This window comes from Erpetoichthys calabaricus, chromosome 1, assembly GCF_900747795.2.
Source record: "Erpetoichthys calabaricus chromosome 1, fErpCal1.3, whole genome shotgun sequence".
Taxonomy (NCBI): Eukaryota; Metazoa; Chordata; class Cladistia; order Polypteriformes; family Polypteridae; genus Erpetoichthys; species Erpetoichthys calabaricus.
The window spans coordinates 231,572,499-231,587,883 of record NC_041394.2 but is presented as its reverse complement, the minus strand read 5'-3'; the positions used below and the strand labels follow the sequence as shown (position 1 = coordinate 231,587,883).

General features: G+C 34.4%; 1 protein-coding gene across 50 annotated transcripts in view; it reads right to left on the bottom strand.

The window, feature by feature from the left end:
- Nucleotides 1–519: 519 nt before the first annotated feature.
- The window catches only part of LOC114659860 (mucin-19-like), an 83,761-nt gene continuing 68,895 nt past the window's right edge, over nucleotides 520–15,385 (bottom strand). For all 50 annotated transcript variants that reach the window (XM_051920842.1, XM_051920883.1, XM_051920997.1 and 47 more), the window contains 8 exons: nucleotides 14,334–14,775; nucleotides 14,003–14,181; nucleotides 7,132–7,201; nucleotides 5,280–5,389; nucleotides 3,955–3,986; nucleotides 3,010–3,175; nucleotides 2,276–2,384; nucleotides 520–1,100 (listed from right to left, as the gene is read on the bottom strand). In XM_051920842.1, the coding sequence (XP_051776802.1) occupies nucleotides 938–1,100; nucleotides 2,276–2,384; nucleotides 3,010–3,175; nucleotides 3,955–3,986; nucleotides 5,280–5,389; nucleotides 7,132–7,201; nucleotides 14,003–14,181; nucleotides 14,334–14,775 (1,271 nt within the window). In that variant the 3' untranslated portion in view covers nucleotides 520–937. The remainder of the gene's footprint in view (nucleotides 1,101–2,275; nucleotides 2,385–3,009; nucleotides 3,176–3,954; nucleotides 3,987–5,279; nucleotides 5,390–7,131; nucleotides 7,202–14,002; nucleotides 14,182–14,333; nucleotides 14,776–15,385) is intronic.

Here is a 15,385-nt window from a genome sequence, read left to right as displayed (position 1 = left end):
ACAGTAGCAATTTCATTTTCAGTAGAGGACAAATGATGGATGTATTTTCTATGGCCTTAAAGAACACTTGAAACATCAGCCTAGTCTTTAGTATAGCATATTAACTCATGCATAACAGTAATTTATATGTTTTGGAGAAGTTTAACTGTATGGTAATCTATTGACCAACATTCAGACTATTGCCATACCCAGTTTACTAAATTTACATTTTAAATATTGTAAGTATTGTACTGTATATTTAAAATGTCTCCTCATAATGCAGTTTGGCTGAAAAAGTATGTGACTCATTACCTGCATTTTCACAGAACATGTTGGGTGTACATGTGTCTCCAGTAAAGGCAGATTCCAATAATCTTCTTTAAACATGGCAGAACATGAATAGCACAAGCAATTGCTGTTCAGCAAAAATGATAGGCCTTTTTATTTTCTCATGAAGTAACAAAATTAAATACAACTGCAAAGTTTATGGTTTGTGCATAATAAAAAGTTTTCCAAAATAATTCGATAACTTCATATTCATTGTATGCAAGTATTTTTTATTACGTTTTAATATTCCCACAAATCATTTGTACAGCATTCACCAGACAAGGATAAAAAAAAAGCCGAAAATGCATTTAAAAAATATATATGTATGTATGTATGTATGTATATCAGTTTTTCAGTATGTACAGAATAGGTAAAAGTTCCTTCATTTAAAAAATTCAATTTCAAACTCCAAGGTCTATATTAATTTAGGTGTTCTACTAAAAATTCATGAAACCTAGTCTATAGCATGGATTTTTTTCTGTCACTGATTTTACACAAAATAGACCTTTTTTGTATACAGATAAAGTTTACATTATACAAGAATGAGAAAACACTTTAACAAAGAAAAATACTAGACAGTCAAAAATGTTTAAGTGTGCAGTTCCTGGCAGAAATAGATTTTGAGATTGATTTAATTATTAGAACATGGAGAACATGTACAGCTATTAACATATGAATAGTTATAGTTTGATCCACTGGATCCAGGACAGTTTAATTGAACAGTTCTTTCTTCTGTGTCATATGGCAGACAGCAGGTACATGATTGGGTCATTTGTCCTGAATCAGCAGAAAAGCTGGGGAATAAAATGACATATTTTAGTTAGCAATCCAGTGTAGGTGGGTTTATAGCAGTTTAACAAACCAGAAATTCTTATCAGAATTGAACATTTGTGTTTAGGAAGATGGTGGCGGTGGTGGTGAGGACATTAATATTATGTAGCTATATGAAAGTAAAACAAACATGTTAAATATTTTGACATTGATTTTGATTATTCTTCTTACTGTTTTATGCTAGAAAACAAAAATGAATATTTAGGGATTTGAATCATCCATCCATCCATCCATTTTCCAACCCGCTGAATCCGAACACAGGGTCACGGGGGTCTGCTGGAGCCAATCCCAGCCAACACAGGGCACAAGGCAGGGAACCAATCCCGGGCAGGGTGCCAACCCACCGCAGGACACACACAAACACACCCACACACCAAGCACACACTAGGGCCAATTTAGAATCGCCAATCCACCTAACCAGCATGTCTTTGGACTGTGGGAGGAAACCGGAGCGCCCGGAGGAAACCCACGCAGACACGGGGAGAACATGCAAACTCCACGCAGGGCAGACCCGGGAAGCGAACCCGGGTCCCCAGGTCTCCTAACTGCGAGGCAGCAGCGCTACCCACCGTGCCGCCCACTGATTTGAATCATTTGAATTTTAAATGATACTCTCACTTATCTGACAATGGTCACTTACAGATGTTCTACTGCATAATGTTTTCCACTGAAGGCTGCATAATTACACCTGGTAATCCTCCCTTCCTTTTTTGAGCCCTCTTTTTTTCTATCAAAGAGTCATGGAGATTGAAGCAGCATGCATACGGCAAGAATAAACCTTGAGTGGGTTGCATGTTACAGGGCAAACCCCAAATATAGCCACCAATCAACTGAACATGCACACATTTTTTTGGGGGATGTGGGAGGAGACCAACTGGTAAAGGTAACCACAGACCAACTGTACAAACTTGCATTGACACTGACCAGCCTGGAAACAGATGTGAGGTCCATGTAGCTCTGAAAAAACAGCCTTGACCAGTGCATTGCCTGGCTGCCTTAAAGCTTTTCATAGACAACTATAGTTTCTATGGTTTAGACATTACAAATGTATGTAATGGTTTTTTTTTTACACATCTATCTTTACATAATGTTACAGAAAACAAAATAGCTGAGTCAGTAAGGAAAACTTTAATAATACCTTGCTCCAGACTGGCACTGGCCTTGACATTCTGCCACTTGTACGACTCCAGTGCATCCGTTGTACTGTACAGTTACGTTGGAGACTTGGGTAACACATGTTTGTTCCACTAGAAAATAAAGATTTTTTTTTCCTTTAGTCTTTTTGCAATTTATACCATTACACCAAAAAAAATTACAATTGATGGGATACATACTTATTCTATTTTAAAATAAGCATATGTGTTATATTGCAGACAGTCATACTTTTGCATAAACTAATACTGTGAAGATAAAGTCAAAAAGAGTTCTTAATATAAAGAGCCAAGCACTTTTCTGTATTCTCATATAAAATATCATACCTTTATATTTTTAATAAACTTATATGATATCATTAACAGTTTTTTTAATTTTTGACATACTAAACAAAGCTTTAATAATTAAAGTACTGCATATTGACCCAATCATCTGTTTTTATTAGATCATGTATATTTTTCATTAATGATCTATATTAGTTAGTATTTACTGTATTTAACTTTCACTCTGGAACTTACTCAGCCTCTCACAGATGCATATTTTACATAAAAACAATTAAAACAAAACTTTGGACAAATGCACTTATGGAAACAATATAATTTATAGAGTTGCACGTTTGTAAACAAAATGAAGGCTTCTATGAAAACTGATTATAGTTCATTTAGTATGTTCAATTTCCTTTGTAATGCTAACAATGCTTCCAAAATCCAGAAGTCTTACCACAGTTTCCTATTGTGCAGCAACCAGATGATGAATATTGTGGCACGAAGATTTCACCATCTGAACAAGTAGGAACTGGTGGACACTTAATTGGTTGACAGTCTTCAGTCAAGGTGAGGTTGTTGCAAGTGCAAATGTGACAATTGGATATCCATATGTCACCAACCTAAAGAAAAGATAAATACAATTCTGCATGCAAATTTAAAGAGTAACAAAGTCTTCTAAAGTTCTATACACGTCAATTACGATTCAAATATATTTTGCCTAGACAGCCCTGTTAAAAAACCCATGAGGAAACAAGTATAGGGATGACCTCTGGGAAGTTAAGGACATCTCAAAACGCACTAAAGTCTGCCTTTAGTATCTCTTACTATTCCTCTTCTTCTTCTTCTTCTTTCGGCTGCTTTTGTTAGGGGTTGCCACAGCAGATCATCTTCTTCCATATCTTTCTGTCCTCTGCATCTTGTTCTGTTACACCCATCACCTGCATGTCCTTTCTCACCACATCCATAAACCTTCTCTTAGACCTTCCTCTTTTTCTCTTGCCTGGCAGCTCTATCCTTAGCATCCTTCTCCCAAAAAACCCAGCATCTTTCCTCTGCACATGTCCAAACCAACACAATCTCACCTCTCTGACTTTGTCTACCTACCATCCGACTTGAGCTGACCCTCTAATGTATTATTACTCATTTCTAATATAGCCTTTTATTATTGTAGTTATTCAAAAAAAGAAAGGTGTTATTTAACAGTGCACTTCTGGCATGAACTTTTTGGATTGACGTCTTATACAGACAAAATGTATTAGGTTGAATGTGGTGTACTGTATATTTTACATTAAATATCTAACAATCAAATTGACAAATACATTGCATGAAGCAGGATAGTATTGCATTAAAAACAATATACTTAACATATTTCTCATGCAATAAAACTGTGTATACATACCATTTTCGGCTCTCCAAGTGGACCCTTACAGCCTATACGAGAAAAACAAAATATTCACAATATTTCATGAGACTCATTACATTTTTAATAATTATTTTTCTTTTAGTGTTAAATATTCATTTTTGTCAAAAGAAAACACTTTTCTAGCAATCTCCAAAATAAGCCAAATATTCTCCAAATATTTATTAGTATAAAAATTAAAGACATATACTGTATGATAAAACAGTATCAATCATTAATTATTACACAATACTTATAGTACCATCTTATTATATGCAACTATTTAATGTAACAGTATTTCAGATTTTATTATTTTTTCTCATAAACTTGTAAATCAGCTTTACCTCAAATTTTATTTTGTTAAGCTATTCTTAATTAAAAGGAAGTAGAAATATTTTAAAGTACACATAGTATAAAGTAATCAACTAATAAAATGAAAATATACATTGTATACTCACAAGCAGCATCTTTATTTTTAAACAAACTTAGTAATGCGTGTGCCAAATAAGTACTTACAGAAGAATGTAAAAATCAGTTTAAATACATGACTTAAACATTGCAAATAAACAACATACTTACAGGGTGATATAGAAAACTTCGAATTTGAATGTGTGAAAAAGTAAATCTTCTAATATTGTGTTTTTGGTTAAAAGTGTGATTAAAAATTTGAGCAGTGCACATTTTCTAAAGCTGCTATCAAGAGGATATATGCTACAGCACCTGTGCTAATGCTAGTAGACAACAATTGGCATTATGTTCTTTTGGATAGTAAATATTCATTAACTAGTGTATGGCGATAATGTGGCTTTGTGTATTCAGTATGTAAAGGTATATAAGGCTATATATCCCAGAAGCTATAACACACCTCTGCACATGTTGATCCATTTCTTTTTTCTTTTAACAGCATTCTTTACTGTGTACATTGAGAGATGGGTCGAGTGGCTATTTCACTCATGTACAAAACACAGACTTTCCCAGTTACTTCACTGGGCCCATAAATGAATATACTACTGCCCTTGTTCTTAATGTGGGGTACTTTACCAACTTTGTTATCCTTAAACTGCATTTAGACCATCATTTCTCACTACCATCATCTCAATGCCTGACCATAGACTTTTCAATTACTGCACACATTGTGTAAACCTTTTTACACACTCCTTAGGAGCCTGCTCATGTTAGTCTTTACTACACCCAGTTCACTTAAAGAGTCAAATGACCAGAAACACTCCAGCGTTGTCAAAATCACAACATTTGGCAAATATTAATTTTGTTGGATACTTCTCTCCTCTTGACTGTTATACTAAAATGCAGCTTAAAATACTTACTGGGACATTCTGAAACACACACTGTTTTGAACTTGTCGGCAAGCATCAGACCTTCTGGGCAGAAGCACCCAGCCGTCATCATTGCCAGGCTACCGCCACTGTATTGCATGCTGAAAGAATTAATATTTACAGACATTTACTCATGATTCTAAATTATAAGAGTGCTTCACCAAAATGTTTTCAAGAGATTGCCTGAAAATACTTAGGTAATTTTAGCTTACAAGTAGATGTTGTACAGTTTTGGACAGAACAGAATATATGTGGAATGTACCGCCTAAACTACAAGCCTGCCTGTAATTTTTATGCCACTATAGTTGTATTTACTGAAAGAAATACATGCAGTTTTAAGTTGGTCAGTTCTCCACTCCAATGAAGAATGAAACATTCATTTTGTATTTTCTATCATTTATTACATTAGTTTAGATCAGGTGCCAAAAAAAGAAACAGCGATACTTGGCCCCATGTGTTCATGTCAGTGGTTGGCTATCATCTGTGAATATTAATACATAGTAAAAATGTTAGGGATCGATATTCTTATGGAATAAAGTAAATGAAATAATCTCACTGAAAGAAATGGGAAAATATTCTCTTTCATTCTTTGCATTTTATAGGATTTCTGAATTTCTGGAATGCAGGGCATATTCACAGATTTCACTTGAAAGTAATCAATGCCAAGGCTCAAGTTCAAGTTTCTATAAAATGGCAAGAACTGGGTCTGTAATTGCCATGGACTGAACTCAGGTTTCTACTCCTCAGTGTTGTATTGATAAGAACAAAATTTTGTTTTATTGAGAATTTCAGATGGTGTGACTTTTTTACATACGTACTGTACATACATGCGCATGTACTTTTTCCAGACCTGGTTAGATCCATGATAGTAGGAGTCAGGAATAGGGACACTCTCACACTATTTCATACTGTGACAATTTACAATCATAAATTAACTAAATGATAGGCTTTTGGGATATGAAAGAAAATTGTAGGGCACCTTTGCTAATGACTGTGCAATATGCAGTGTCATTTGATTCATTTGGTACAGGAAGTTCTAAACACAGCATACTTGTCTGTAGTAATGAGTACTTCAGGGTACAGAGTTGATGAGCTATATTGTTCATGGCACATTCCACAGTAGATACTGGGTAAGTTAATAGAGATTACAACATTTATTTGAGAGTTTGTTGCAAAAATACAATTTTGATATTGTATTTTACTCTAGTAATCACAGTTTTCTTCCAGAATAAGGTAAGCAAGTCAAATTAATATTTACAGAAGATAAATCTCTAATTCATTCAGTATTTTAAATGCATTAGAAATATCTGAATGACCTAAGTGTATTTTAGCATGCATTTTGAGATATGTTTTATATAACCATTTCATCTCTCAGCTCAATGTTAAGATATCTTTTTTAATGAGATGCTTATTTTCAGATATATTTAAAGGGCATTTTGAGACCCCTTATGATTAAGTGCATTAAGAATGCAAAAATTAGTTTACATCCATTTGACAAAGACAAACAGGTATGTTCAAAATATTGTGTACTCCCATGTCAGATAACTAGGGCATATAACTTAAAATTATACATTTTCTTGTAAATAGTTTTAAAACACTATTCCTGAAATTACTTAGGTGATATTTTTAAAAACTTATATCTGACTTTTCAGAAATACCCAATAATTTAAAGATGTTGCGAATAGTTTATCTTAGCCTTTAAAAATTCTACATTACTACTTAAATATCATGGACTTATGATAATTATAAATAAATGTATATTATGATTAGGTACACAATATCTATTATTAATAATCTACTAAAGTGCAGCGATTAATAAATACACTGCCCAAATAATACATACCCTCCCTGACAGTAATCATCAGAGTTTGTTTGACATTCATCAAATACCATTCCTTTATCACATGGTATGTCTGCAAAAGTAAGAAAAAAAAGTCTTTAACAAAAGATTAATACATGAAAATATATCATTGGAAATATGTGTGGAATTTTTATTCATAAGTGTAATGATGCTGTTCAGTCCTTTAAGATCTTATACACATATTCTGGGTATAAAGTTCTCTTAATCAATAACGCCTCATTGTCCGATTAAATGTTCTCTTAAATATAATAATGAAAAGCTACATGTGTCTGTAAGGAATTAATATCTGACCGATTTTAGAGAAAAAGTCATGTTTTGGTCCACTTCACTACTTCTACGTGGTGGTGTGCTGGAGAGGCAGCATTAAGAAGAAGGACGCCTCACGCCTGGACAAACTGGTGAGGAAAGCAGGCTCTATTGTAGGCACAGAGCTGGACAGTTTGACATCTGTGGCAGAGTGAGGGGCAATGAGCAGGCTCCTGTCAATAATGGAGAATCCACTGCATCCACTAAACAGTGTCATCTCCAGACAGAAAAGCAGCCTCTGCGAGAGACTGCTGTCACTGTCCTGCTCCACTGACAGACTGAGGAGATCGTTCCTCCCCCAAACTATGCGACTCTTCAATTCCACCCAGGGGGGTAAAGGTTAACATTATACAAAGATATTGTCTGTTTTACCTGCATTTTTTATCACTCTTTAATTTAATATTGTTTCCTTATCAGTATGCTGCTGCTGGAGTATGTGAATTTCCCCTTGGGATTAATAAAGTATCTATCTATCTATCTATCTATCTATCTATCTATCTATCTATCTATCTATCTATCTATCTATCTATCTATCTATCTATCTATCTATCTATCTATCTATCTATCTATCTATCTATCTATCTATCAAATCTGACACTTCATCTGTTTAGTTTGAACTGCTGCGTCATTAGTGTGGACAAAGAAACATTTATTTCTAAAATTAGCATACACATAACAAGTAAAGGAATGCTATATAAATCACTTGGGTGTAGGACCACTTGGGTGTAGGACAAGGCTTCCAAAAGCCTACCCCTCCAAACTTGCTAACCCTACCCTTGCTGAGGGCAGCAGAAAGAATGCAGAATATACAAACAGATGAGAAGCAAGCTATGTTTTAAAAAGCACACAGGGGATGTCATGTATCCTACATTATAGTATTCCTTATTTTGATAGGCTAACCTATTATTAGTAAGAGATCACATTTTTATTTTCTTCAGCATTGCCTTTTCATATTTGTTTCCCATTCAGTACTTACATTTTGGTGCTACTAATCAGCAAAGGCCTAGTGGGAAATTACACTCTCTAAGTACTTTATTTATCCAGATCCTTTTAAATAATACTTCACAACTATCGAATAGTCTTTACTGAGTACTTTCCATTATATTAAACTTAATTTAAAATGTTTGCTTCTGAAGTGAATTCATTTAAAAACAAAGTAATTTTTGCTTCTCCAGAATTATTTGCTTCAGTAACTTTTTTTGTAAGTTCTTATCCAATAGTTTTCTTGATTTTATTTGCTAAGATGTGTATTATTACTATGTTATTTGTGTGTAGTAAAATGTCTTTGAATGGTTATTATATTTTTGTGTGTATAATTTCTTAAACATCTCATTCTAAAAATAAAGCCTTACATGCAGCCCAGTCACTATGTATTGTATTGCAAGTGAAACAATCCAATATAAAGTTTACAGTTTTGATATATCAGGGAGAAAGACGTTTTATGCAATTTCTTTCATGTTTCCAAACTTATTTCCAATGTGGCAAGACCATTGCTTAAGCAATCTTGAATATATATATTCTAAAAATTTCTACTAAATATAAAAAAAACAGTTTACTAATTATAGAGTATATTATTATTTTATTATAAACACTAGAAGATGCGGTATATGAAGCACTTAATGTGTTGTACACACTTAAGCATTTCCAAGCAGATATTGAGTATGAAGTTAGGAAAGCAGAGCATTATTCTTTAACATATTTCAAAGCAGTAAATCCCCACTCAAACAAAATAATCAGGGGATTGCCATATTTTCATATCATTTGAAAATAAAGTACTGGCATTTATATACTGTATTTCAAAGTCAAGATTATCAATGAAACACATTTGTGCTAAAAAAAATAGATTTAACGTATTTCAAGAAATATATCTGCAACATTGCTGGAACTAATTTTAGATAACTTTAAGTAACTTAAAGGCAAATCTTATAATACGATTCTGTACAAAAGTAAGTATATATCTCACTAAAATATTTAATAAAACAAAGAAAAAACGTCTTCAACATCATATTTATGCATGAAGAGAAAGTGTTGCCTAATGTTTAATGCGTATATCAGAAAGTATACTCAGGATGAGGCAAGAATATGCTCTAAGTTATATTTCTTGATATGCACACTTGCATTATTTCATTTTCTGAACAGATCAATCATAAATACCAGCTCTAGACAGAATGCTAATTTATCCCAGGAAACAGCACACATAACTACACTCACTTGTACTGCATCAGTGTAATGTAAGTCTAATATTAACATCAAGTCTTGGAAGTGAGCAATAAGAACTGGATTGCTTTAAGTCATCATCCTATTACTTAACTGTGTTATCTTTAATTTAATATACATAAATTATAATATTGTTCATGCCACTTTTATTATTATAAGAATCACTAAAATCCAAGCAGAAGCAGGCATAACGCAGGATCCAACCTAGAAAAGGAAACTGTTCCATTACAGAATGCACATATGTATGAGCAAATTTAGAATAACCAATTAACCCATCTTTTGATAGCTGGATTAAAGAATGGGTAGGATGACAGGAAGGAGCCCACCTAAAGACAAAAAAATACAGTGGTGAAAAAGTGAGGTACAAGATCTGATAAAGGCTATGAAGGAGTGTACTGTATAAGCCGACAAACAAGGAAGCAAAGAGGGCAGTAGCAAGAGCCAAGACATAAAGTTTGGAAGAGCCTTATGAAAAATTGGAGACAAAAGAGGGAGAGAGAATGATTTTTAGAACAGCGAAGCTAGGAACAAGGCTGGAAAAGATTTTAGTCAGATAAGCAGATGAAAGATAAGCAAGGTGTGGTCTTAAATGAGTATGATTGGATGAAGAATAGATGGAGAAGTATTTTGAAAAGCTGTTGAACAAAGAAACTCCAAGCATAGCTTTCAGGAATGGAGTCCCAAATGAAGGGTTAATACCATGAATAAGGAAGGAAGATGTAATGTAGGCACTAAAAAGAGTCAAATATAGAAAGGCAGCAGGACCAGATGAAATACCAGCAGAAGTGTGGAAGTGGTTGGGAGAACAGGGAGAAATTGTGTTGTGGGATCTAATGCAAAAGAGGTATGAACAGGGGAGAATACAACAGGAGTGAAGGAAGAGTGTGATTGTATCCATTTATGAAGAGAAGGGTGATATTAAGAATTGTGAAACCTACAGAGGTATACAGCTGATGTTACACACAATGAAAATTTGGGCAGGAGTTATATAGAGCAAGCTTGGGAAAGAGACCACCATAGGGGAGGAGCAGTTTGGTTTTATGCCAGGGAGAAGAACAACTGATGCATTCTTTGCATTGAGACAGCTCATAGAGACCATCAAGAAAAGCAGAAAGGTTTGTGTGGTGTTTATAGATTTGGGGAAGGCATATGATATAGTGCTACATTAAGAGGTCTGAAGGTGCATGAGAGAGAAAGGAGTACCAGAGAAGTATGTGAGGATTGCCCAGGATATATATGAGGGAGTGACGACTCGGTTTAAAAACAGTGTTAGGCTAACAAACAGTATCCCAGTTAGAGTAGGTCCACACCAGGGATCAAGTCTTTACCTCTTTGATCCATTTATGGATGTGATAAAATTGGATAAAATACCAATCCCCCTGGTGCATGCTTTTTTGCTGATGATGTTGTGCTAAGTAGCAGCAAAAAAGAGGAATTGCAAAGGAAGTTGCAAGAATGGCGGATAGAGGATTGAAGATAAATAGGAAGAAGACAGAATGTATGAGGTTTAATAACTATTGAAAAGAGTGGATAAATTTAAACATCTAGGATCAGTGATAGCCCAAGGTGGCAAAGTAGATGCAGTGATAACTCATAGATGGCAGTGTGGATGGAAAAATTAGAAGACGGTATCAAGTATTGTGTGAATGAAGAATTAAGGCAAAGGTTAAAGGTAAGCTTTTTAAGAGAGTGGAAATGATGTATGGAGCTGAAACATGGGCAGTAAAGGGAGAGCGGGAGAAGAAGTTAGATGTGGCAGAATTGAGAATTTTGTGATGGATGTGTGGAGTTACAAGAAAGGACAGAATAAGAAATGCGACAATCAGACGTACAACAAAAATGGGAGAGATATCTAAAGAAGCACATGAAAGTAGATTGAAGTCATATAGACAGGTAATGAGGAGAGTGTGTGTTTTCGCCACACACGGAAGTGCAGCCGGATCTCGGCAATCAAGCACATGGAGCACTTCCGGGTGTCTTATGAAAGGAGCCAGCAGCCACCACTCACCAGCCTGAGTCGGGAAGAGGAGGATGAGGTTTCCTGGGAGGAGTGGTGGAGGAAGAAGAGTGTGGCGTGCTTTATTTTGGTTTATTTTGGTGTACTTGGGACTATGTTAGGGCTGAGGGACACGGGGAAGACGTGGATCTCCGCTGAAGAAGAAATAAAATCATTTTGTTGATTTTACACATGCCTCCGTGTCAGCCTGTGTTGAGTCGAGCATGTATATACTGCCTTTTACATTGTATATGTCTATAGATTACACTTTGATGCCCCATCTTTTTGCTTTGATCACAAGCCTTTCATATGGTACCATATCAAAAGTATTCTGAAAATCAAGATAAATAATATCATATGCACCTCTATTATTATGTGCTCTTGCTGTTCCATTGCAATTTTAGCATACTGTATTTCACAATCTTCCCTGCCTAATCTTCTATTGACTGTTCACTAATGCACAGATATCATTTATTTATCTATATTTATGTACTTTTATGTTGCTTTGATGCAAATGGCAATCAAGCTTTAATTACAATCTTGCCAGAACTGACTTAAAAAATAATTTTTCATTCTAGTTAGTTTCTATAGAACAGGCCAATTTCATCTGCAGGCCAGTCTTGTTACTGAACAATGATGTTAAGGTTGTGACTAAGGTTTTGGCTAAAATAATAGATAAAGTGGTGCTCCCTTCAATATCACAAGATTGAACTGGTTTTGTTAAAGACAGACCTCTGTTGCCAAACCTTTGATGACTGTTAATTCAAGTTGCTAGAGGACTAACTCTGGATTTTAAAAAAAAGCTTTTGAGAGAATGGAATGGAAGTTATGTCTCTACTACACTGCACAGATTTGGCTTTGCACCTGATATTTTTGTGTAGTTAGGTCTGCTATACTCTAGCCCGGAAGCCTCCAGTCAAATTGACAAAACACTCTATATATGGATTACTATATTGATATGTAAAAAATGTGGAACCAGACATGGCAGTTTGTTATTGCTGATTCATTTTTGCAGTTGCTACAATATCTTCCCGGTTGCTGTCTTTGGCAAACGTCAGCTATTTGGATATATAAGGAAAGGAATGAAGCAAAAAGAATCCATCTGTGTTGATGTCATGCTTCACTTCACATTGCCCATAGTGTTACATTTGTTTATTGAATTTTACAGCATCTCTGGGTTCAAAGATTGGTTTAAATATGGGCATGCTTTTCCCAGTCAACTCGCTTTATGTTACAATCGAGAGAAAATCTAAAGCAATGGGTGGTATGCCATTATGTAATAGCCAGTGGCTTTTTTTATTGTTTGGTTAATATTTGTGCTTTGAGACTATTGAAGGACTTAAAAAGTAATGGAACTGCACATTCCTTTCTTGCTCAGTTTATTCCCTGTATATATTTTGCTTTGTACTCCAATTATCAATAACTATTTCTAACTTCCTATCAATCCAGTTGTACATTACACACTCATAATACCAAAGCAAAGTAAGAATTACATTAAGGAATAAATACTTTTTTCTGCTAATCCCATGCAGGGTAGTTATATATTTCATTTTAATCTATACGGTGTTCAATTCATGGAGCTCAATTGCTCATTAGATCTTCAGAGAACTCATTATTGATAATGTGGATGCACCCTTTGATTGACTATGTCTTCACTATGGAATTTCTGTAACACACCATTTCTATAATTTACAAAAGAAAAAATTTGTGAAAAAGAACCTGTGTAACTCCCCAGTTTCTTCAATGAAATATAGTTTGCCAGGAATTGTGGGAACTATTAGTAATATTTATAGACTATATCAAATAATTTAACCATATTTTAATAATTTTAACTAGTGGGCAGCACCAAGTACCCAATCTCCGCCAAACACTTTCCAATGTGCATATAAGGTCTGGGATGAATGATTCCTCTCTCATTAACTCTCTTCAAGGAATGTAGCAGTGTCACATGAAACAAAGAACTTCAAATGTTCATCAAGATTGCAGAGAGAGGAAGGTTCATCAGACATGCAAATGTCTTGCTCCTAAGTCACCACTACCTCAGCAGCAACTCTTAATGGCACAGAATATTGCAGCTCAGTAAAATGCATGGCACTGCTCAATAACTCTGCTATTTGAAATGAGAACCTTAATTTTATTTATATATATATATTTATATATATATACTGTATATTATATATATATACTATATAAAATATTTATAGTCACACAACCGCAAATAGGAGACAATATATGTAGTGTATATATATAGTAGCATTTCTCAATTTTGAACTAGCAAACAATACACCATGTTTACTCTTACTCTTACTGATAAAAGTAAATAAAAACACATACCACAGGATCCATTTGCTAGATGTCTCCAGTTCACACAGATATTTACTTCTTTACAACGGCCTGCAGCTCGTGAAATACTAGAGCAATCTATCTGGGAGCTGTTTACCAAATTATGGTCAAAAATGCAGGCATCTTCATAAACTGTAAGGTCTACTTGAGCTCGGCATTCATCAAAAATCCTAAAAAAAAGGTTTACAAAAGATAATCACAAAATCATTTACATTTAATTTACATATTGGTCACATAAGAAAAGCTTCCCTTTTTATTTTCTCCAAAATGGATGTTAAGGTTTTTGAAAAGTATAACATATGTAAATAAAATGTATACTCACTTATTATTTAATATGTCACAAATTGGTATGATGGGTGCTTCTGGTGTTGTTTGAGGTGGCAGAGTTGTAGTTGGCATTGTCACAGTTGTTGTATGTGGTGCTCTAGTAGTTTGTTTTATTGTTGGCGTTGTCACAGTTGTTTTATGTGGTGCTCTAGTAGTTTGTTTTGTTGTTGCCATTGTCTTAGTAGTTTTATGTGATGCTCTAGTAGATTGTTTTGATTTAGTGCTTGTTTTAGGTGGTAATGTAGTTGTTTTTTGTTTTGTCACTGTTGTCGGGGGTATAGAAGTACTCTGAGCTTGACAAGGGACATGTTTAGGAGCTGATGTGCATGATGGTTTTGTAGGATCATTGATTATCCATTCATAAGCAGTTTTGTCGCAGCAAGTATCTGGTTCTTGAGTTCCATCTCTGCGGATACATGAATGCCCACCACATTCACCTGAAAAAGAACACTTTTTTAAATACGCTATATGTATTATTTTACAAAAGATGGATAGTTAATATTAAAGTTTAGTTTAAGGACAGCCATTAATAAAAAAAAAAAAACAACCATGGCACTTACTTCAACAAATACCTGTCACTTCTTCATACCACTGTTTACTAGTGTGTCATACATCATATGAGCTTAAGCCAAAAGCCACTAGGTTTCTAACTTACTGTGCCACCTTGAGCAAATTGCATTATTTGAGGGAACTAAACTATAGACATGAATAAACAAGTGTACATATTACATTGCTTTCTGATAATACTTACTTTGAGAAGCAATATATTAAAGTTTGTTCTTGAATTGTTTTTATATTTCCTATGGACACATTTGCAACAACATATTAATGTGCACTACACAGTCTAATCAAGATGTCCAAGTCAACCCTTTCTTCAGCAAGTTAAATTAAATATTTAGACACTCAACTGCTATGCTGCTATGTCGACCACTCTCCCTACAAAAAGGCATTTTAAAAGTTACTGATCTAATCCATTTTTAATATTTGAAGTAAGGAAATGATTTGTAAATAAAACAAAAATAAGATAAATATGTTGAAAGCTCTTAG